The 22,233-nt window shown below is 35.5% G+C and overlaps 2 protein-coding genes and 2 long non-coding RNA genes across 6 annotated transcripts; 3 read left to right on the top strand and 1 right to left on the bottom strand.

The window, feature by feature from the left end:
- Positions 1–1,715: 1,715 nt before the first annotated feature.
- On the top strand, positions 1,716–8,470 carry LOC103333461 (transcription factor TGA1). 2 transcript variants are annotated; one of them, XM_008236300.2, is made up of 9 exons: positions 1,716–1,949; positions 3,599–3,767; positions 3,861–3,935; positions 4,946–5,005; positions 5,090–5,167; positions 5,258–5,321; positions 6,048–6,319; positions 6,761–6,988; positions 7,895–8,470. In XM_008236300.2, the coding sequence occupies exons 2-9, from the start codon at positions 3,609–3,611 to the stop codon at positions 8,045–8,047; spliced, it is 1,089 nt and encodes a 362-aa protein (XP_008234522.2). In that variant the 5' UTR covers positions 1,716–1,949; positions 3,599–3,608; the 3' UTR covers positions 8,048–8,470. The 2 variants fall into 2 exon arrangements, with proteins under 2 accessions (XP_008234522.2, XP_008234510.2); XM_008236288.2 differs by having other exon boundaries at positions 5,255–5,321.
- Positions 8,471–8,946: 476 nt separating this feature from the next.
- Positions 8,947–9,448, top strand: LOC148920888 (uncharacterized). Its single transcript, XR_016122710.1, has 2 exons — positions 8,947–9,087; positions 9,279–9,448. It is a non-coding gene; the product is annotated as an uncharacterized LOC148920888 (long non-coding RNA).
- On the bottom strand, positions 9,122–14,048 carry LOC103333451 (alanine--glyoxylate aminotransferase 2 homolog 1, mitochondrial). 2 transcript variants are annotated; one of them, XM_089042897.1, is made up of 10 exons: positions 13,664–14,048; positions 12,791–13,021; positions 12,302–12,472; positions 12,160–12,204; positions 11,475–11,618; positions 11,184–11,363; positions 10,757–10,982; positions 10,199–10,312; positions 9,990–10,076; positions 9,122–9,503 (listed from the first exon to the last, which is right to left on the bottom strand). In XM_089042897.1, the coding sequence occupies exons 1-10, from the start codon at positions 13,937–13,939 to the stop codon at positions 9,460–9,462; spliced, it is 1,518 nt and encodes a 505-aa protein (XP_088899023.1). In that variant the 5' UTR covers positions 13,940–14,048; the 3' UTR covers positions 9,122–9,459. The 2 variants fall into 2 exon arrangements, with proteins under 2 accessions (XP_088899023.1, XP_008234501.2); XM_008236279.2 differs by lacking the exon at positions 12,160–12,204 and having other exon boundaries at positions 13,664–14,046.
- A 2,310-nt stretch (positions 14,049–16,358) lies between these two features.
- LOC148920887 (uncharacterized) lies at positions 16,359–20,781 on the top strand. The gene is made up of 3 exons (XR_016123298.1): positions 16,359–16,680; positions 16,806–16,884; positions 20,543–20,781. It is a non-coding gene; the product is annotated as an uncharacterized LOC148920887 (long non-coding RNA).
- The last annotated feature ends 1,452 nt before the right edge of the window (positions 20,782–22,233 follow it).

Genomic DNA, 22,233 nt, shown 5'->3' with positions numbered 1-22,233 from the left:
AACCCTAAAAAAGGAGAGATAAAAATCTCTCACAAAAAAGAGGTGAAAAGCTCTCACAAAAGAGATGTGAAAAACTCTCACAAAATGATAGGTGAAAACTACACACAGAAGAAATCGTAAAAAGAATGGTAATAAAGATCCGACATTTAAACACAGAGAAAAATAAAGTAAAATGTCATATTCAACTCCATAGGTGAAGGAGCCCAACACCAATGTGGTGGAGCAAATAGGCATCATACTTAATTTTTGGCTTCTCCAAATTTTTTTTTAACTACAAGTGATATTAGTAGAGGAGGATTACATGACCTCGGATGCAGGTACAACTACTCTTAAGCACTTGAAATATAATCCCCTTGCTTGACTCCTCTATTTGACTCCACCAAATCGGGGTAGAAATATTATTATTATTATTATATTCTTTTGATTCCATACTATTCACATACTCCATGGTCATTGACATTTTTGATTCCTCTCCCTTATTCATGCTATTACTGTTTCTATCTTCCACTCCACTACTAGTATCGAGTGGCAGTATGAAACTATGGCATGATAAGACCTTTTTTTTCTTATAGGAAAGTATATATTTTCTTCGATGATTTCAAGTACTGTAGAATGTCAATATGAAACTATGGCAATGATAGGACCTTTTTTCCTTAGAGGATAATATATTTTCTTCGATGATTTGAAGTATTGTAGAATGATAGTAAATGAAACTATGGCAATGATAGGACCTTTTTTCCTTCTAGGATAAAATATTTTCTTCAATGATTTGAAGTATTGCAGAATGGCAGTATGAAACTATGGCAATGATGAGACCTTTTTTTCCTTACAGGACAATATATTTTCTTCGATGATTTTAAGTATTATAGAATGACAATTTTTTTATATATATGCAAAAATAATTCATCAAAAAATTTTAAAAAAAAAAATTCTACACATGTGTCAAACTGTAACTAGTAGGAAAACGAAAGTTTCTACTTCTATGAAAATGAGGCTAAGTATTTCCCTCCTAGAAACTAGGATAATCCCCCTTTTTGTGTGCAATATCAAATATCAAAATATGCATGGCCTCAAATTTGAAGTAGTCAAAATTCATAAAGCGAATCATCATGTTCATGTAGCCGTTACTGTTCCCACTCTCAAAAAGTTCAAAACCCAAAAAAGTCAAAACCCAAAAGTTAAAAATATTAAAATTAAAATTAAAAACCAGTTAGACAAATTAGAGAATTAGACAGAAACACGCTAAGCCGACCCCATACCAATTAACTGTCACTCCATTCCCGCGAAATTATCAACTCCCACTTGACCCCAGTACCTCTCCACGCGCTCGCCTCGCGCGTTCGCACCAAATCCCAACCGGAACTCAAGCCCTCGCTCATATCTCCGGCGCATCCCAAACACCCGGCGAGGTAACACGCCGGAATATGACGTCAGCGAATCACTCGCGGGGTGTGCGCAGGTTAAGGAAAGAGTCGCAGAGCGATCCACCTGGTGCGCACATTAGCAGTGGGTGGGATATTATAGTGGGAGGAGGATGAGGATTACGACGCTCTCTTTCATCTTCTCTGTAGTCTTTGACACTCTCTCTCTCTCTCTCTCTCTCTCTCTCTCTCTCACACATTCAGAAAAATACAAATTTTATTTTCTATAAAAAAAATTTGTATAAAATTAGAAATTAATGGATTTAAAGGGAGAGGAAAATGGTCAATAATTGTAATTGGGAATTTATTAATATCTTAATGAAAGACTAGAAAAGGGATTAGGAAGTTTGAAAGTTGTCTATTAAGCTGTCGTGTTCTCTCACTCGATTCTTCTGCGAGATGATGGGACTTGCAGTGAGAGATAGGGTTTCCATTGCTACTCTGCAGAAGGTTTGGTCTCCCTGCTTCCTCTGCTTCAATTTAGAGCGGGAAAAGTAGACTTGACTTCCTCAGACTGGCCTTTCAAAGGTTCACTTTCTGTTTTTGCTCTCTTTTTTTTTTCCCTCAAATTTCATTTTGGGCATGTTTGGTTTCCGAGAAAAGAAAGCAGAAGAAAGAAAAAGGAAGTAAAAGGAAGTCTGAGTTTTGGTTTTTTTTGGTTTTTTTTTCAGTTTTTAGTTTTTGATACAAAGATGCTGCAGCTCTTTTTTGGTTTTTTTTTGGGGGTCGAAAATGAAGATGCTGCAGCTTGGCTTAAGAAAGTAGAAGTTTTTCTTATCTCAGCCCTCTGTTACATAGTTTTGCTCTGTTATTGTTATGATTGATTGCCAATACTGTTTTGGGCTCTCATGGGTTTGATGAAGAAAATGAGAAAAGGATTCTCAGTTTTCATCTGTATTTATGTGGCTGATAAGAGGAGCTGAGTATCTTGTACTAAAAACTTTTACTGTATAGTTGATAAGCAACAAGTACAAAATCCATGTCAAACTTTTACTGATTAAAGGAACTGAGAGTCTTTGGTGGTTAGGCTTTTTGGAACCCTGCAAAGTTCTAAACTTGGCTTGTAGTTACTGTTTTTTTTTCTTTATGAGAAATTCAGCATGACAAGGTGAAAGGTACCGATCATTTCGTAAATTCCCCCCAACTTCTGTGTTTTCTTCATCTTTTTGTTGTAGCTGTGTGCATAATGAAAGGTGCTACTTTTCTGTGATCAGTATGTACTTTGGTAACTTCAAAAGTTGTGGGCTTGGTGCTAGCTTTTAAGGACACCACTGAAATTGTACCCGATTGCTTATCTGGATATTCAAGTTATGCTATGATGGAACTTAGAGTCTTATTTTCTGAAAAATTGGAACTCTAGAAAACCAAGAACATGCTCAGTTCATTCAATATTGTGTCTGAAAATGTGTCCTTCCTGTTCTTGTTCTTCCATCTCTTTTGTTTCTGTTCTCTATGTTGATGTGCATCTAGGTTCATAACTCTTGATACTGGACTGGTATTAAATGAGGGTATGAGATAGTTGTTGGGCTTTGATTTCTTCAGAGTTTAGGAGTTCTCTCTCTGCAGTTTTTATCAAATTGGAATGCGGCTGTATTTTAGTATTGTATTGCTCTTTGCTGGTGTTCTTTTGTATTTTAGGTTGTTGGTGCTGTTTTAGAGCACTCTAGATTTTTGCTCCAGTCCGTCTTGTCTACTGTTTTTACCTTTCATTCTCCTCTTCAATAATATTTTGTTTCCTATTTTCTTATATATAAAAATAATCATTACACTTCTCATGCCTTGGTTTTCACTTCCCTTCCTATCTCTGTTGCTACTATATTAACATTGAGCTAGTTGATATGAATTTTGTTCAAATATTGGCCTTTTCACCCCAACTGCGAGTCATACTCTAATTGGGATCATAACAAGGAGATTTCAAATGTTTCTACTGTTGGTGCAAGGATGGAATTGAGGCTGGTTTTATATAAATTTTACAATTATGTTTTTCGTAATTGCAGTATTTTATTAGTTTAATTGGACTGCATATAAAAGTAGGCCATTTGTTTTGGATTTCAGTTTTTGCATATTGATTGACATTACAGAAATATGGTTATCCTACTTCTCTCTCTGGAAATTCTTCTAGGTTCTACATCACATCCTTTTATGTCAAAAATTCATTGGATTCCTTCCATTGTCAGTTGAAGAAACATGAATTCTCCATCCACCCAGTTTGTCACCTCAAGAAGGATGGGAGCCTATGAGCCTATCCACCAGATTAGCATGTGGGAGGAAAGCTTTAAGAGTAATGGTAATTTTAATGCCTCAGCATCCATGATCGTTGATGCTGACACAAAATTAGATAATCAGGTGAGTATTTGATATTAATTGTTTTGGTTCTTGTTTCTTAGAGTGACATTAATCCATTTTCTATGCATTGTGTTATCATTTAAATTTATCTAGTCAGAGGATGCTTCTCATGGAATCCTGGGACCTTCTAGCAAGTATGACCAAGAAGCAACTAAACCTACAGACAAGGTAAGAGAAATTGAGCTTCTGCATCACTCGCCTGGTGATCTCTTTCTTTCTTTAGCAAAACATAAGGCTAATCGTACTGACATACAAACCTTGGTTGAAAATTTGAAATTTCACCACTGGCACTATCGCTTCTGACTTTCTAAAACTAATAACCTAGTATTTTGACCAACTGTGAAATTGCTTCTTACAAATGGCTGATGAATATTGTATACAACACATAGAAATTCATTTCCAAATATGTCCAATTGATATACTTTGTCACAGCGTGTCGTTTTCTTATTGGGTGTAGTAAAGGAGTAATATATAACAGATTCAGGGATCTCTGTAGTAAAGAAGTATAGTTCAAGGTGGATCCCTTTTTTATTTTCATCCTTGTTCTATTACTGTTCATGATTTCAGACATTAGTCATGAATGGAGCTTGAGATTTGTGAAATACTAGTTGAGATTGTAACGTTCATTGATATGTATGGTTAAATCAGGAAAACAGGTCTATGGAGTTCAAATGGGTAAATGTTGTGGACTTTTTTCCTTTTTGAAGAAATTGTTTACTACTGTATACTTTTCTATAATTTATTTTTCCTTGGGATTTGGGTGCTAGACCTTAGCTTCTTGTCTAATTTCGTTTATCAAAGTTGATTTTGGTTTGGCCACCTTTTAAATTGTGTAAACTAGATAGAATATTCCGTACAAACCTCAAGTCTGAGGCTTGGTTTTGAGGTATAGATTAAAACGAAAAAAGTAGAGGTTAGTTACTGCTCGCATGCCTACTTTATGGCTCTTATTAGATTTAAAATATTATTTGTGAATCATATGGTTACTTTTGGAGTGGATTTAAATAACTGGGGATTGGTCATGTTCACTTAGCAATTTATGACTGAAATTGATGTTTGTGAACTAAAGATTTACTGTATTCTTCCAGATGCATTTTGTAGTAATTCATTTTAGGAGTTCAATGGTGCGAACTTTCAAACCAGCATCTTATACTTTGGTTATGTGTTAAACTATTTAGGTGCAAAGACGTCTTGCACAAAATCGGGAGGCTGCTCGTAAAAGCCGGATGCGAAAGAAGGTAGGAAGTGGTATGCATTTGAAAATATATCATATATGCAACTAGTGATGTATATGGACTAATATGATGACTTTTCCTATACAGGCCTATGTTCAGCAGTTAGAAACAAGTCGTTTGAAGCTTATTCAATTAGAGCAAGAGCTTGACCGAGCAAGACAACAGGTGAGGAGAAGATTAGCTTTTCTACAATTTATTACTAGATTCAATAGAAAAGAAAAAAATTATAACTTCTCTTCTTGTAATTTATAGCAGGGTATTTATATTGGCAGTGGACTGGATGCTAGTCCTCTAGGATTCTCGGGCACTATAAACTCAGGTTTGTTTGTTAGTGTGCTTCTGCCATATCTTTGATTTTATCTTGTCAATCTAGAATGTTGATATGTATTATAGGGTTGCATATGAAACTTGGAGTGGTCAGCAGCTTAAGCAATTTATTGATTCTATGCAATAAAATGCCACATCTTGTTTTAATTTTCTTTCCTTTTCATCCCTTCTGGTTATGAGTTTTTGTTGGTATTGTGATGATGAGAATGGATAAGTGCTCCATTCTTCAACATCAAATGTCTGTGCAAAAGGCTATAAAGTCTATGCATTGTTAATAATGGAAAATTGTGGACGTGTCCACCACATACAACAAAGAAGGCATATAATTCCCTATGAGCCAGCCATCAATAATACGAAAAATGGTGATGGAAACTATTGAACTGCATGCTCAATCTACAAGAATAATAGAAAGTGATAATTTCCGAAACTCAGGACAACCTGAAGCCTGAAGGGAAGTCCAGACTCTTACTCTATCCAAAAGGTGTATGTATATATATATATATATATATACAGGGACACATTCATGCGTCCTGTAAAAACAAAGCTCTCTAGAAGGTTTACCTGGGCGTCTTTCAAACATCATAATCTCTAATGTTTGGATGCTTCTTTATATATCTTTATGCGTATGTTTCCTCTGGTACATTATTTTATTGTATCATGACTTTTCTTTTTTTTTCATGTCCTTGTAATATAAAATTTGAAACTCCAAGTTATGCAGGTGTAACAACATTTGAGATGGAGTATGGACACTGGGTGGAAGAACAAAATAGGCAAATTAATGAACTGAGGACTGCTTTGCATGCTCATATAAGTGATATAGAGCTTCGATTCCTTGTGGATAGTGGCATGAGTCACTATTTTGAACTTTTCGGCATGAAATTAACTGCCGCAAAAGCTGACGTATTCTATGTGATGTCTGGGATGTGGAAAACATCAGCTGAACGGTTTTTCTCATGGATTGGAGGGTTCCGCCCTTCAGAGATTCTTAAGGTAATGTATGGTGTGTTAGAAGTCATTAATTGAAGATAATGCATTTTTTGTTCCCGAGACTTGCGCGTTGCATTAGAACTTGTAGGATATTAGAGTTATTCTTTAAAACCAAATCACCAATTATAGGATGAAGGGGAATGAGAATTGGTTCATTTTAATCTAATATTTTTGATGAATTTTAAATGAAGAGTGTTGACTGTACCAGCAGTGCAGCAGAGTTTCCATTTCGGGCCAAATTTTATTTTATTTTTCCTTTTTCTCGTTGAGAATGTGGAAACTTGGAGGCAGATCATCCATTACAGTTTTGATATCTTTGCAAACTGATGTATTTAGTGGCACACTATTATACTTTAAACGACTTCATTTGGCATATTCTTTCAGCAATAAGTTCCATACGTGAGTTTAGGGTAAAGCTAGTTCTTATATTTGTGTTGATTACAGGTTCTTCAGCCTCACCTTGACCCCTTGACAGACCAACAAGTTTTGGATGTTTACAATCTTAGGCAGTCATGTCAACAAGCAGAAGATGCTCTTTCGCAAGGTATGGATAAACTCCAGCTCACTCTGGCTGACACTGTGGCAGCTGGTCAACTGGGTGAAGGTAGTTATGTGCCACAGATGGCTAATGCCATGCAGAAATTGGAAGAGCTCGTGAGCTTTGTGCAACAGGTAATGTACTGCATGTATCCATAGACCTGTTGGATGGTTTTGTTCCAAACTTCGACTCAAGTGTGTTTTATATCTAATCTTGCAAAACTGTCTGTTTAAATGTTGGAAATGTTGGAAATGTTGGTGCTTTCTGTAGGCTTTAATTTGTAAATGTAGGTGCCATGAATTATTTTCGGCTTTATCAAAAGTGAAGCCATTTAGATTTCATATTACAAATGGAATGAGTGGGATATAACTTTGTCACTGAATGAAGAAAACATTTATGCCCCTGTTTCCTGTGGTTATAATCTACAGCTTGTAAACTTTTACTAGGGCCATCTTGGTGTTGTTTATTTTTAACAAAATCTGAGGTTAAAAAAAAATTAAGTCAAGTTTTTCACATCAAATTTGACTAGAAGGAACACTAATGTCAAAAGGAACCCTTATTAATCTCTTACGTCTCTCATGTCTCGATCGAAGCTGAAATAATGAATCTTTTGAATTATTGGGTAGGTAAGATAGTACAGACTGACTTGTATTTTTATGAATGGATTAATTAAAGATAGAGGAACAGTTTTGTTGGAAATTTCACTGACACGGTGAATTTGTGATATTAACTTAATGAAAAAATAGGGTTAGAACTACTCAGCTATTTGGTAATGTACAGCTTCCACCAGGACAAGGCAGAAAGTAATCACATAATGAGTTCTATGTTAACGGGTGAACAAAAAGTTTTGGGGTGCATTTCATTACATCCGAATGCTCTTGCCTGAGATTTTCATCTTACGTGAATCATTGTGATATTTTTGTTTTTGTAGTATTTGGTGTTAACTTTATGTAATTTTCCTTGTAATGTTAGTTCTGTGCTAGTTTTCTTAACATTTCAATGACATGTTTTCTGACTAAATGATCTTTTTACCCAAACAGGCTGATAATCTTCGGCGGGGTACCTTACAGCAGATGTCATGCATCCTAACAATCCGCCAGGCAGCTCGCGGCCTTCTTGCCTTGGGGGAGTACTTCCAACGCCTTCGGGCTTTGAGCTCGCTCTGGGCTACTCGTCCTCGTGAGCCTGCCTAATCTTAACACGAAGAGCATACATTGCCAAGCTCAATATTCAACAAGATAATCACCAGCAGAAAAGAATCATGCATCTACAACCACAGGTCCCTTTGGTAATGTTGTTCCATGCATATATGCAGACATAATTGAAGCTGCTGACATTTTTCAAGCAGCATCCCATGTTTTGAGAAGCTGTAAATATGGGTAACCATTTTGTCTGCAGGAAGTTTGTAAATATATTATTCTCAATGTTTTTGTATATTATTTTGTCTTAGAAAATATTTCTTTAGCACTTACATTTTGAGTCTACCTACGGAACTGTATCATGTAAATGTTTGTTTGAGGGTTTCTCTTTATTTCAAATGGGTCAGGTACATTTGTAGTGAGGGTATCATTGTGCTTTGAAGATGGAAAAGTTAAAATAAGACATTTTGGCATGTATGGGATATGCTCTTTCAGGTCTGTCTTTGAACTTTTCACAGAGCACTGCAGACTTCAACGAAGATAGTTTTTACTTATTACAATCAGAGCTGTGAGCTGAGCTCCTGTTATAGAATCACTGCAATATTTTACCAGAAGTGGCATGGAAGCTGACTGCTGGAGCTTGCTATATGCATGTTTCGGCTGCAAGGCTGTCTTTGACCCAATGAACACAATCTTTGCTGCGAGCCAACTCCCAACTGTGTCATTGCTAAATTTATCAGATTGAGCTTACTTTTTCATGCTGCGTTTTTATGTGAGATAAAATTTTGGAAGTTGTAAAATCACATCCTTTACATCCGTCAAGAGTATCTAGAGGCCGCTTAAGTTATAATCGTAGGGGTTACTTATAATTATTTATAACTTTAGCTGGAAGAATTGAAAAGCTATTTGGAATGTAATTTTAACAACCCTCTTTGGATCATGAGGTTTGTGAGTGTTGAAAATAACCCACGCACCACTGACAATTTTTCTTTCTTATTTACAGAATGTTGGTTGGCTCTCTATTCAACACTTTTCCACTTTGAGGTGACATTTTGGAGGAAGAAAAACCAGAACTCAAAAACATTCTCATGCAGGTAGTCCCTCTTCCACGTGAGTGTTGGAGTACTTGAATTGCAAATATGAACTTGATAAACCAAAATTTAGAGTTGTGATGTTTCTCTCCCCCCTCCTCCTCCCACCCCCCAAAAAAAGAAGAGAAAAATGGTTATCTCGCTCTCTTAATGGCATCTAATGATAAGGTAGCGGAATCCATTTTGGTGCACAGATTGGCATCCTCACTCGTCGTACATGGATCGATTTCATCCAACGGTTGCTAGACACCTTCGGGGAGATGACCAAGCTGATATTTCTCATGTAAAATGAGCACAGACTCTAGGAATTTAACTTTACATTATTGAAAGTTCTTTACAATCCACAATATCATTTGGTTCTTCATGTATTAGCCCTCACAACTTTGACATGGAGTAGTCCAAAGCATCGACAAGAAAATCTGCAGACATAAAAGTTTAACCTAAGTATGTATCTCAACCGGAAAAACACAACCCAAAAACAATTATTTCATCTGTTATATGTCACCACACGCGCACGTCCAAATGCACGCTCACAGTAAATATGCATATCAACCATTCATGTGTAACAGTTGAAAAACATGTCTTCATTGAAGGACCTTCTTCGGGACAGAAGTTATGGACCTTATTAGAAAATATTTATTATATATATTTATATATATTTTTGTCATTCGCTAGGGAGGGGGAGGGGGGAGTATTATATTGAGTTGCCTCAAGATTGTCTTCTACGTGGGCTGCACTTCGAGCGGGGAGGGGGAAAATAATTATTATATTCACATGTATAAATAATGTGTGTGTGTGTGTGTGTGTGTGTGTTGTGTAGATTTAGCTGTTGTCTCTCAGCTCATAGAATGCTTTCCAGCTACCATTTGGGCTAATTCATACCAAGCCTAAGACATAAAAAGTACCTGCATCATCTTTGGTAAAACACATCGGTGGCTTTATCCTAAAAACATTTCCATGTAGTCCCCCTTTGCCAACTAGAACTCCGAGCTCTTCAATCAATAACCAAATGATGATTAGTATGTAGAAAGGAATTCATGGAGATAAATGTAATTTAACTTGGGATCATTGAAATAATTTATACTATGAGCTGGGAGAGTGTGTGTGTTGATACCTCTGAGTTTCTCGAACAAAACTGTGGTTTCTGCCTTCGCAGGCTTCTTCTCTTTCCTGTCAGTGACAAGCTCTATCCCCACCATTAAGCCTCGGCCTCTGACATCTCCAATGACTGACACAGAATATAATACATAAGAACACTTGCGGTAATATTTGACAGATTCAGAGACCAAAGTACGGCACCAGAAAGAGAGAGCCAAATTGCAAACAATCAGTTAGGAATCAAATGAGTCTACAAGGCAGAGTATAAAGCGAGGCAATAGAATCAAGTCTAAGCACAATAAACCTAATGAGGTTAGCTAACTATATGTAGGGAAATTAAAGGAAACGAGTAACTCCATCTTTTGGAATATAATATCATGAGACAAACCTTAGAGTAGTTCTGTGTACTACTACAGAGTAAGCTTTGCTTACATTCAAAAATATAAAACTGGCTCAGCTGATTTCCCCATTAACAAAGGGCCATGACATGGGCTATAGATAAATATTTAAATTCCAGGGATACACGCCTATAATAGTGAGAATTCTAAAGACATCGAGTTCAAAGGGTAGTTACTTCCATATCTTTGCTGAAGATCTCTCAAACGCCCAAGCAAGTGAGAGCCAACATCAGCACAATGAACTTGACGCTTCTCCTTATCAATAACTCTGAGCACTGCAAGCCCTCCAGCAGAGCATACAGGGTTTCCACCAAAAGTGTTGAATTGAATCTTCTGGGCTAGTACACTAGCTATTTCTGGTGTTGTCACCACTGCTCCCAATGGCAAACCGTTTCCAATGCCCTGAATTTTTTTAACAAACGAATAAATTGGTAAATAGTTCAGTAAATAAGTTATTGTGTTTCACAAAAATCAAAGTCATCTATAGGAAAAGGCTGGCAATGAAAATATGCAACACAACCATATACTACTGTTGTAACACCAAACCACATAAGTCAAACTTTTCCAAAATAAAATACAAACTATCAATTGATATTTAAAGACCTTAGCCATGGTAACTATATCAGGAATGACACCCTGCGTTTCAAAGCCCCAATAATGGCTTCCTGTGCGCCCGAACCCAGTTTGTACTTCATCAGCAATGCAGACACCACCAGCCTTGCGAACAATGTCATAAACCAGTTTTAAATATCCAGGTGCCAATTCAACTGCTCCTCCAACTCCCTACAGTTAGATAATGTGAAAAAAAATTTTGAATTAAGTATCAGATTCCTAAGCACAGGGCGTTTTATGTATCAATTTAAAGCCGCATCTGAAACAACATTCAGTACCAACCTGAATTGTTTCAGATATAAATCCAGCAACTTTTCCTGAAGTTCCATAAGCAATGTGATCTTGTACATCTTTAGCATAACTTTTGGCATCCGAGCCAAAGATTCCATGGTATGGATCTGGATTTACAACGTGATGAATTTCACCCTGCAATGATAAAGCAAGTAGTAAGTAGAAAATATAGAGAAGTTGGTGTCTCAATAGTGTTCATGCATGATTATTGTATAACTTTATATTGGTGACACTGAAAGAATAGTAATGAGCCAAAGACTGAAGACTCAGCAAGGGTATGAATTGATCAATGTGCATTGCATATGCATGTTTTGCTATGTTAGAATGAGTTACAAACAATCTCATCATAGAGTAGAAAGTTTGCGATGATAGGACATTATCTCTAGTGAACTTCCTACCATGTGTATTTATAACTACTATTAATCATAATGGAAAAAAATAACTTAATTAAATTTAGTCTTATTAACATTTTTTTAGAACTTTTATTTTGAGAATATTGTGCCTGCAAAAGCATAAATTATGTCAGAAAGATGAGAAACAATTCTTCCATAACCCTGGTTTACCTTAAGAGACCAAATTGAACAGCATAGACGCATATCACAGGTAACATATGTTGGAACACTAATAATTTACATGTGATTGTAATTAAAATGTGATAAACTGGTTAACGGATCACCTTGCCTACCTCTCTGAATTGGAACTCTGGTTCTCCCCACTTTCTCTATAAAAGTAATGACATATCAAATTTGGATGTATTCTAAACATAGCATGCCAGAAGATGGATCTTTGGAGCTATACTGACTACTGATTGTACAAACCTGTGGAATTGGATACTTCCAAGTGTTCAAAGCGGTCAAACCAATTGTATTAGAACTGCCCCCATGATATGCATTTCTCAATGAAATCATATCAAGACTACCACTATATAGACGAGCCATCAACATTGCTAATTCATTTGCTTCTGTCCCAGAATTCACAAAGTAAACAACCTGCATTTTACAACTGTTTATTCAGTAGTTGGCAAGTAAAAAAAAAAACAGGTGATAAATGAAGCACATAAAATGGATTACACAACAGTCCCAGAAGTCTTCTGTCCTTACAGTAATTGAGAAATATCTCAAGTTTTGAAACCAGATAAACCATAACACTGTTGCTCTATTCAGTACTATTACTTAACATTTCAAAGGGAAGGCTAAAATATAATAGCTTACGCAGCCCGTAATTAAACAAAGAAATTGTCTACCATTAAGAAAAAATAAAATTTAGTGTCAGAAATTGTCTGGAAATCTAGTTTGAAGAACTTGAACCTTTAAATTTCCAGGCATTTTTGAAGCTAATGCCTCGGCAAAATCAGCTATTGCATGGTGCAGGTAAATGGTTGTGGCATGCTGCAGAAGCTTGCTCTGCTCCATGATAGCATTTAAAACTTCTGGATGGCAATGTCCACAAGAAACAGTTACTATCCCAGCAAAAGCATCAAGGTAGCGCCTGCCATTCTCATCGAACAAATATTGCATCTTCCCTTCAACAATATTGAGCTGTTTACACAACGATAAATAAAACAAAGAAATCAGTTTCTGCATAAACTGTGTTAATATAACAGCGGACATCCGGTAGCACAAAAGCAAACGCAACATCATACAGGCGAGGAGAGAATAATTTCTATTCACTAGCAAATGAACTGGTGGTGTTGAGCAAAGGCAATAAATCATATAGGAACACCCTTATGCCTTGGAACCAGAATTTTTCGACTATGAAATACATGCAACATAAGACTCTACCACATAACTTGACTGTATAATTGCTCGGCGGCAAGCAGTTTTACCAATAATACAAGATTGAAAGAGTTTGGCTAAATGTCAAAAGTCACTCAAATTTCACTTCTTATTGATTGGTGCATAGCAAGAGAAGCAACATGATTCTTTATTTTATCAGACAGAGCCATTGAAAAGCAAAATTGATACTTTGTTTTATATTTTAGTCAGTTCCTTTTAAAATTTTCCCATGAAAATACTGTTTGATTAAATTTTCCTCTGGTTTCTCAGCAGCCAAACGGCCGGAGAGACTGAAGCCCAATGACAGAGAAACAAACAAGTTATCGCAAATGATTTCAACCAAAACAAAAAAATGCGGCATTTAATCCAAATGGTAAAAGAAAGTGTAGAGAAAAACAAACATACAGGGTTCTGATAATAATGGAAAAGAGAAGGACCCAAAAACTTCTTTCGCTTCTGGAAGACCTCATCACCCCGAGGTCCATTGTAAGGCTTTGGCTCGTAATCAAACGGCGGCAGCAAAGGCAGAGAAGCCTCATGATCAGCACCAGCACCAGCAGCAGAAGAAGGCACCGTAGAGAAAGAACCGCAGAGAGACGGCCTGTGACGAAAATGGTAGCCACCAATCTTGGTCTTGGCTTCCCCTAGAGCTTTCTTTAAGAACTGCCTCTGCAATGCCATGGCTGATTCTCAAAGAGACCAAAAGGCAGAGAAAATGTTGGAGAAGAAGATGAAATGTGAAACCCGGTTTTCTGAGCTTCAGTGAGAAAGCGGATGTGTTAAACTGAATCCATGTGTGAATTTGTATTGTCAGGCACAGTGTGTGATGACGTGGACTTTCAATATTTTTAGATTATCTGGATTTGTTTGATTGTTGGTGAGGAGGAACAAGATTACAAGAATCGGCGTCAGCTAGTGTTGCGTGCTTCTGACTCAAAAGATTCCTTCGTATGAGATATATATGATTCGCTTCACTCCCGCGGCATGTTTACTTATTAAGAACAGAGCAAGCATAATCGAGAATGTATACTTATCAGAAATTAATTGAAGTTAGATAAACTATTCCCTAATTGATTTTATTTCTTTTTTTATTTTTAATGCAAAAAGCGATAATGTTTTATTGATAAAGGAGAAATAAGTATAAAAAAACCGAGCTATATTCTAGAGATTGGATGAGTCTCTTTAAACATAAAGGTTTGATTGGACTAATTTTAGAGTCATTAAATTATGTATTTTAATGTAAAATCCACATAATTCTTTGGAATAATTTTAATACTATTAGCTGATAAACACATAAGCAGATATAGAATATTTATTCCTGATAAGTAAATATGCAAACCTAAATTGTGTACATTGCTAATTGATTGGACTAAACTCAACACTTAAAAAATTTCATGGTGATCAAGATCATGTTTTTTAGGTTCCATCATGATAATTATGATATAATAATATAATGCTTTAAAGCTATCATTCAGTATCTTATTAATAGACAATGAATTAGGTGAATATTTTGTAGGCCCTACATACCTTACCCGTCTTCAATAATCAAGTCACAGCTCTTTTTGAATTTAAAAAAGAAAAAAAAAGTGATGTTAAACGAACTTTAAAATTAATTGAGTACACCTTACTACCAAAGTATTTATTGAATTAATAATTTACCTTGATATAAAATGACTAAAAAGAATATATGGAATTGTGAAACAAATATAATTTTAATAAGTCTACCCTACTCACCATATTCAATCCTAATCAAACATAGAGAATTTTAGGTATAATTTAAAGGGTCTTTGATGCTTCAAAGGCTTAGAGCTTCTTACAAACACAGCGAAAGACAAGTGTCAGCGTTTCTTACTGTACTTGATTCTTTCTGATGCAAAAGATGGGCAGCCATATTTGAATGAAAAAGTTTGTTTCATATGACTTCTTAGCTCAACATCATCCATACAATAAAGTTGAAGTGGATGACTTTAAAATCCTAGGGTGTTTAAACTTTTCTTCTAACTTAGAAGCATCCAAAATTCTCAAGGATTTTGGACTGGTGAATGATGCATTTTACTAGTAATTTGATAGAGATGTTTGAGTCCCCTCCACATATTGCAAAGAAAATCACAAGGATTTACAAGAATCAAGCTTTGAATTGAAGGAGCTAGCAAATCTACTCCTGCAACAACTTACGAAATTAAAGATTTTGACGCGAACCCAAAATCTGAAAAGAGGGAACGAATTCATGTAAAAAGAGAAACCTAGTTTAGGATTGATATTAGGGTGTTGTGTGATATAGTATATTATGGTGTACAAGGGGTATTTTTGTGAGTTAAATAAGGTGTACTTAGTTAATTTTATATTTTGATTAAAATATTAGAGTGTACTTAGATCATAAGGTGTACTCTGTTAATTTTAAGGTTTGTTTAGCAGCACTAAAATAAAGGTCGTAGAAATTTGATTTATTTTACTAAATCTCATTTCATGCTCATCATTGCTTTCAAAATTTACCTTATTAAAAATTTGTCACTAAACGATGGGACAAATGGTTAAGCAAATGCCTAGAAAGCTTCAACATTTCAACAAGACAAAATTTACTTTATGGAAACCTTCAAGGAAAAATTGCCTTAATTTTTGACTCGTCCATTTGGAGATTTAAAATCTTGAGGTGACATATTAAAAAGAAAATGAGTGGTGCAAGTGGTTGCCAAATATGCATATGCAAATTATACCTTTTGCCAGATTTGGTAGAGAAGATGTAGATTAGGGAAGCATTTTTGCTTACCAGGTGTATCATTATTATCATTCTCAACAGTGAACACATTAGGGGTGGCATTTTAGACTGAAAAATTGCAAAAACCAACAGAGATATTACCACATTTGAATCGAATAGGCGAGAAAACCGATTGCAATTTGCGGTTTGAGGAACCGACCTGCAATAGCGGTTGCGATTGCGGTTTGGAAAATACCAAACTTGTGGTAACCGCAACCGCAAACTGTTTTTAATTACTCATTCGTCTAACAGCTACGATCATACCTAAGCCTCTTTCTCTCTCTCTCTCTCTACACTCACTCATTCGTCTCTCCTTCTCTCTCTCTCTCTCTCTCTACACTCACTCATTCTCTCTCTCTCTCTCTCTCTCTCTCTCTCTCAATCTTAGACTCAACTCAACTCAACTCTATCCTTTCTCGATCTCAGTTCTCTTCCCTCTCAACTCAACTCGATCTTTGTCTCAACTCAACCTCCACCACTCTCACTCAAACTCAGCCTCTCTCAACTAGATCTCTATCTCAACTCAAACCCGCCACCATTCTCACCCTAAACCTCAGCCGCTCTCAACCTCTCTCAAGTCTGTCTCCAGTCAACCTCTCCAGCTGTGCCTTTCTAACTCAACCTCTCCACCGCAATCAGTCGTCATCGATTTGGAGCTATCAATCAGGTAAACCTGATTTCTGAAATTGAGGGTTTAGAATTTTGAATGGAATTGGGCATAATAAGGTTTCAATTTATGGTTAAATGAAGGTTTTCTAAGCTTTTCTAATGACATATTTGATTTTTGGCAAGGATTTTTGCTGAGCTGGGTTTGGTTTGGAGGTTGGAGTGGTTGCTGAGCTTGGATAATTTGCTATATGTTTTTTCGGAGGTAAATCTAAATAATGTGTTTTGTATGTTAATTAAATTGTGTTTTTTGGAGGTTTGGGAGTATTCTGTTTTGGATTCTGTTTTTTATTATCTTTGAATTGATTTTCTTTCTGGTTTTTTAGTTTAATTTGGTATGTTTTGGAGGTTTAATTTGATAATGCTTACATTTTTTAGGGTGTAATTGAGTTGAATTAAATTGTTGAATTGAGTTAAATATTTGATTCCTCTTTTTTTTAGTTTAATTTGGTTGTGTTTAATCTGTTATTAATATGCTTCTATGTCGTTCTTGTTGTGTTGTATTTTATACATGGAGTCTAGCCACTCTAACACACCTAATGCCTATAATCCCCAAACACAAATCGAAAAACCCGAAACACAACCTCCAACTTAAACACAAAATCCCACACATGAGGGGCTTGTGGTGGGAGATGGGAGGAAAGCCCTAAAATTGATTGTGCGGTTACATTGCATAAAACAAATAAAGAATGATGGTAATGAGATAGAGAATATTATAGGGGTTTGCAATTATTGCAAAGTGGAGATGTTAGTGGACCCTAGAAAAAATGGGACAACGGGTTTAAAAAATCACATAGAGAGGAGATGCAAGCTCTCTCCTCTCTATCAACAACAAGGTGATGCAAATTAACCTTCTGATGCAGCAGCACTCGAGCAAGGATGTTGGAAAACACGAACCACGAACCACCAAGCCCCGTTTAGTCTAAGAATACCAGAAACTTGACATAAAAGATAGAATAAAATGCTCAAACTCGTTAATTCTAAGAATACCCAGATTATGAGCAAAGATGAGAGAACACTCTCTTTGTTTTCAATTTCAATTATCAACAACCACCACCCCCTTGAGAAATATGAGCATACAAGTATTTAAAGACTTAATCTCTCATCGCATACATCGAACTAGCACCTAAATTAATTAACCCATTAATCCAGATACATTAAGCCCCATCCAAATAATTATGACTCTAGTTATTCCATTCCAAATACATGGAATTTATTAGAAGCCAAAACAAAACGTTCATGCATTGAACTTATTAATGCTTTTGATTCAAATGCCCCATAAATTTTATTGGCTCTTTATCTGCATCACCTTCCTTGACAACGAATACAATGGGTAGTGAATTGGTCTCTCACACATTCACTAAGGATAAGCATCCTTTTAGAGTCATTGAGGGCTTGGGTTTTAAGGAAATGATGATGTACGAGGTGCAACCTCGTTTGAAGGTACCAAGTAGGAAGAAGGTTGCTGAGGGGGTGTAGGAGTTATTCATGGTTGAAAAGGCAAAGATAATAAGTGTGATTGGTGGACAAAGAGTTAGTATCACAACTGATACTTGGACATCGATCCAAAATATAAATTACATGGTTGTGACCATCCACTTCATGGATAGTGATTGAAACTTGCACAAAAGAATAATTAGCTTCACAAAGATCACTAGTCATAAGGGCATTGACATAGGGAAAACCCTAAATGCATGTTTGATGGATTAGGCTATATACAAAGTGTTCACAATTGCCATTGATAATGCTTCCACCAATGATGGGGTGGTTGAGTACATGGCACAAAGCCTAAAGGCAATGAACACCTTAATGTTAGATGGGAAGTGCTTGCACTTGAGGTGTGCTGATCACATTCTTAATTTAATTGTTAAGGATGTGTTGAAGGAGCTCAGTGCCTCAATTGAGGGTATATGAAATCATGTGAAGTTTATTCACTCTTCTCTAGCGAGGTTGGATAAGTTTAGAGAGTTTGCCATTGCATGAAGGATGGACAAGATGGCAAATATGCTAATGGATGTGCCTACAAGGTGGAATGCAACCTATAAAATGCTTGAAGGTGCATTCAAGTATAGGCAAGTCTTTGACAAGATGACATATTCTTGTGAAGTGTTTCAAGCTTACTTTCTAGAGGAAGAAAAAGTTAAGAAAGTGATGGTTAAGAGAGTGGGACCTTCAAAAGATGATGATTAGGAGAAGGCATTAGCTTTTGTGCATTTTCTCAAAAAAATTTATGATGCTACATTGAAGCTTAGTGCAACCAAAACTTGTACATCCCTAATAATTTTCCTAGAATTGGCTGCATTACAAGTTCAAATAGAAGCAAAAATGAAGGATCCTAGGAATCCTACTATGCAACGGGTAGCATCTTCAATGAAGTTGAAATTTGACAAATATTGGGGAGCTTTGAGATTGTGAATAAGCTAATATTTTTGGGCAATGTGCTAGACCCAAGGATGAAGCTTCAAATGCTTCAAATAAGATTTGGTAATCTTGAGGGGGATGCTAGAAAGCAAGATGAGATTATTAAGGAGGTTGTAAAGTATTTGAATGGATTGTATAATGAGTATAAAGGGGTTGGGGGTGTTTGTAGACAAAGAAATTTTGGTGCAATAAATTCCATTAGATAAGAAAAATAACTAGGGTTCGGTGGATTGAATTATGGGCCCCATAATTCACCCATGTGATGTATGACTCATCAAAATCAGATTAGTTGTCAAAAGTGACACGTGTCGACATCCGACGAAGTGCATCAAACGGTTCAAAGTGAAGACAAAATTAAAGGAAAGAATCTTCTGTGATTGACTTCGATTTAAATCAAATATTAATTAAGTCAATCAATCAAATATAATTTGGTTAAATTACCAAATTATTGGAATTGATTTTAAATCAAATCAGAATTCCACAAAGGAAGGTCTTAAAGAAGGAAAGCTATTTAGGTCAAGCATTCGGCACGAGTCTATAAATAGGAGGCCTCAAGATGAAAAAGAGGAGTTTAGAAAAACAAAGCATTAAGAAGAAACAGAAAACTCTCAGCATTCTTCACCCCACTTTGGAAGAGCCACCAAGCACAACAAATACGTGTCGGTTCCTCCCCCTAGAAAATTCCCAAATACCAAACAAGCTTCATGCTACCCGTTTGATCAAGATCAAGTCTCTACGACCCTTGTATCAAAAACAAATTTTCTTTAAATATTTTGGAGATCGAATAAGAGGATTCAATACAAAGATTGTAACCCTAAATTTCATTAATACAAATATTTTTTTGTACACGTTTTCTGTCTCATTTGTCGCAGATTTTCGTGTTTGCAGTGTTGTCAGCCAAATTTATGAGGATAAGGTTGATGATGAGGTTGCACAAATTGGTGACGATGTTTATGTCACATTTCAACTAAGGCAACAATTTGTGCAAAAAAGGAAGGATGAGCAATCTGTTGAGATATCCAATGAAGTGGATAAGTACTTGACGGATCCTTTTGAGAGCCCTTTGAGCAAACAATTTATCTCTTGAATTGGTGGAAAGAGAACCAAACAAGATATCCGATTCTTTCACAAGTTGCCAAGGACATCTTTGCAATTCCAAGTTCTACGGTTGGTAGTGAAAATGCTTTTAGCCTAGGCAAGAGAATTGTGGATCCTTTTAGAACCTCCTTGCATCCTAAAATGGTAAAGACATTAGTGTGTACTTGTGATTAGCTTAGGGCAGATAAACTTTCTTTTTATAAGGAACCCACAGATGATAAGGTTGAATTCTACAAGGAAATGGAATATATTACAACTTGTAAGTCATTAGTTTATATATGTTCATGTTATTTATGCTTCTTCTTATAATAAAATGTACTAAACTTGTGTTGTTTTATTTGTAGATATCATTGGTGCCAATACATCGTAACCGGGTCCTTCAATTGCATTTTTCTTTTGGTTTGTAACTTTAATTAATTTTGAATTAGATTTTTCCTTTGGGTTGTAACTTTGATTAATTTTTCTTTTAGGTTGTAACTTTAATTAAGTTTGCATTGCATTTTGCATTTTTCTTTTGGGTTGTAACTAAATTTTAACATTATTTTCTTGGGTTTAAATTTATTTCGTTAGGTTGTGAGTTTAATTGCTTAAATTTGTAAAGTATGCTTGAACTCGAAAGGTTTCAAAAAAAGCTTCAAAACTAGGCCTACAAAAGAATGGAAGATTGGATTTTTATGACACAAAAAGACCCAACATAAAAGACCTAAAACTGTGTAATTTAGGTCCAAAATAACCCAATCGATTTAAACCATTAATTCATGATAATCAACCGAAATTGTGGTTTTACCACAATGCGGTTAACCGCAAAACGCAGTCGGTTTGCGGCTTCAAAAAAGACCAAACAATAAATATTCGGTCGGTTTGCGGTTTAGCCAAAAAATCGCAGTAATCGTACCGCAACCAGCATTAGAACACGTGTTCATGGACATAATCATGGTTCCACAAATATAAAGCAAATAGTTAACTATAGTTATGTCTATAGACATGTGTTAAGTGTTGAAAATGATGGTCAAGGACGGATCCAAGATTTTAAAATGGGGTGAGCTAAATTTACCTTGCATATAAACCTATTAAGTCCATCTCTAATGCTAGATAACTCAAACCCAAATTTTTCGATCTAAAATAGAACTATTCATGTATATCTCATACTCAACTTTATTAATTGTTTAAAAATGATTTAACTCTAAAATAATTTTATGTTTAATTTTTTCTTAATTTAATTTTAGTTTATATCATTGTAATTTATTTTCTTGAACATTTAACTTTAAAAAAATTCAAATTTGGCAAACAAAATTTTGATTCATAAATGGTATAAGGAGTTAAAAGATAACATTTATTATCTCTAAAAAAATATATATATAACATTTATTATTTGTTTTATTTTTTGTTGGAGCTGACGTATTACTTGTTTCTTTGTCTCAAAATTCTTTTTGATGTATTAAAGCTGAGCAAGGAGTTGTGGTTTTAATTTAGGGAGTTTCACTAAAACACCCAAAATGGAGGCTAAAATTATAAAAAAACCCAACACCTAAAACACTTTATAAACACACCCAAAACCCATCATTACACATACTCAAAACTCATTTATGTGGTTTTTTATTAAAGTTTTTTAAGGTTAATTGTTTCTCTATTTTCAAAACAAAAATGTTCATTGTTTCACCAAGTCAACGCACAGCTAAGGTCCATTTATATTGATTGGAACTTCGGGTAGGTGCTGCGTTTGTTATTTTATACTATATAATAAATAAATAAAAAAGAATCGCCTGGGCTATAGCCCATGTTAACCAAAGGGTCGGTCCGTTCCTGATGATGATAAAGGTACACATTCGGTTAAAGTGGTCATAAAAAATATTTTCTGTTGTAAAATGATTATTTACATTGTAAATAAACAAAGAATAAATTTATTTATTTTTTGTCTGAAACAAAGAAGTAATTAAACATAGAAAATTAGGTGTTTCCCCTTAAAATTCTGTGTGTTTTTTTTCTTCTTATTTGCAGCATCTACCTTTTTTTTTTCTTCCGAGTGGAATCCTAT

Source organism: Prunus mume, linkage group LG1 (assembly GCF_029339155.1).
Source record: "Prunus mume cultivar Tortuosa linkage group LG1, ASM2933915v1, whole genome shotgun sequence".
NCBI classification, from domain to species: Eukaryota; Viridiplantae; Streptophyta; class Magnoliopsida; order Rosales; family Rosaceae; genus Prunus; species Prunus mume.
This window is presented reverse-complemented; position numbering and strand designations above follow the sequence as displayed.

What these genes read in the sequence shown, in the direction of transcription:
- LOC103333461 (XM_008236288.2), top strand. Translation starts at nt 3,609, where the DNA reads ATGAATTCTCCATCCACCCAGTTTGTCACCTCAAGAAGGATGGGAGCC. An exon ending in AAAGCCGGATGCGAAAGAAG is followed by an intron (nt 5,006 to 5,089) that starts GTAGGAAGTGGT and finishes TTTCCTATACAG; the next exon opens with GCCTATGTTCAGCAGTTAGA. An exon ending in GCCCTTCAGAGATTCTTAAG is followed by an intron (nt 6,320 to 6,760) that starts GTAATGTATGGT and finishes TGTTGATTACAG; the next exon opens with GTTCTTCAGCCTCACCTTGA.
- LOC103333451 (XM_089042897.1), bottom strand. Translation starts at nt 13,939, where the DNA reads ATGGCATTGCAGAGGCAGTTCTTAAAGAAAGCTCTAGGGGAAGCCAAG. An exon ending in AAATGCCTGGAAATTTAAAG is followed by an intron (nt 12,473 to 12,790) that starts GTTCAAGTTCTT and finishes TGTAAAATGCAG; the next exon opens with GTTGTTTACTTTGTGAATTC. An exon ending in TTTGTTCGAGAAACTCAGAG is followed by an intron (nt 10,077 to 10,198) that starts GTATCAACACAC and finishes TATTGATTGAAG; the next exon opens with AGCTCGGAGTTCTAGTTGGC.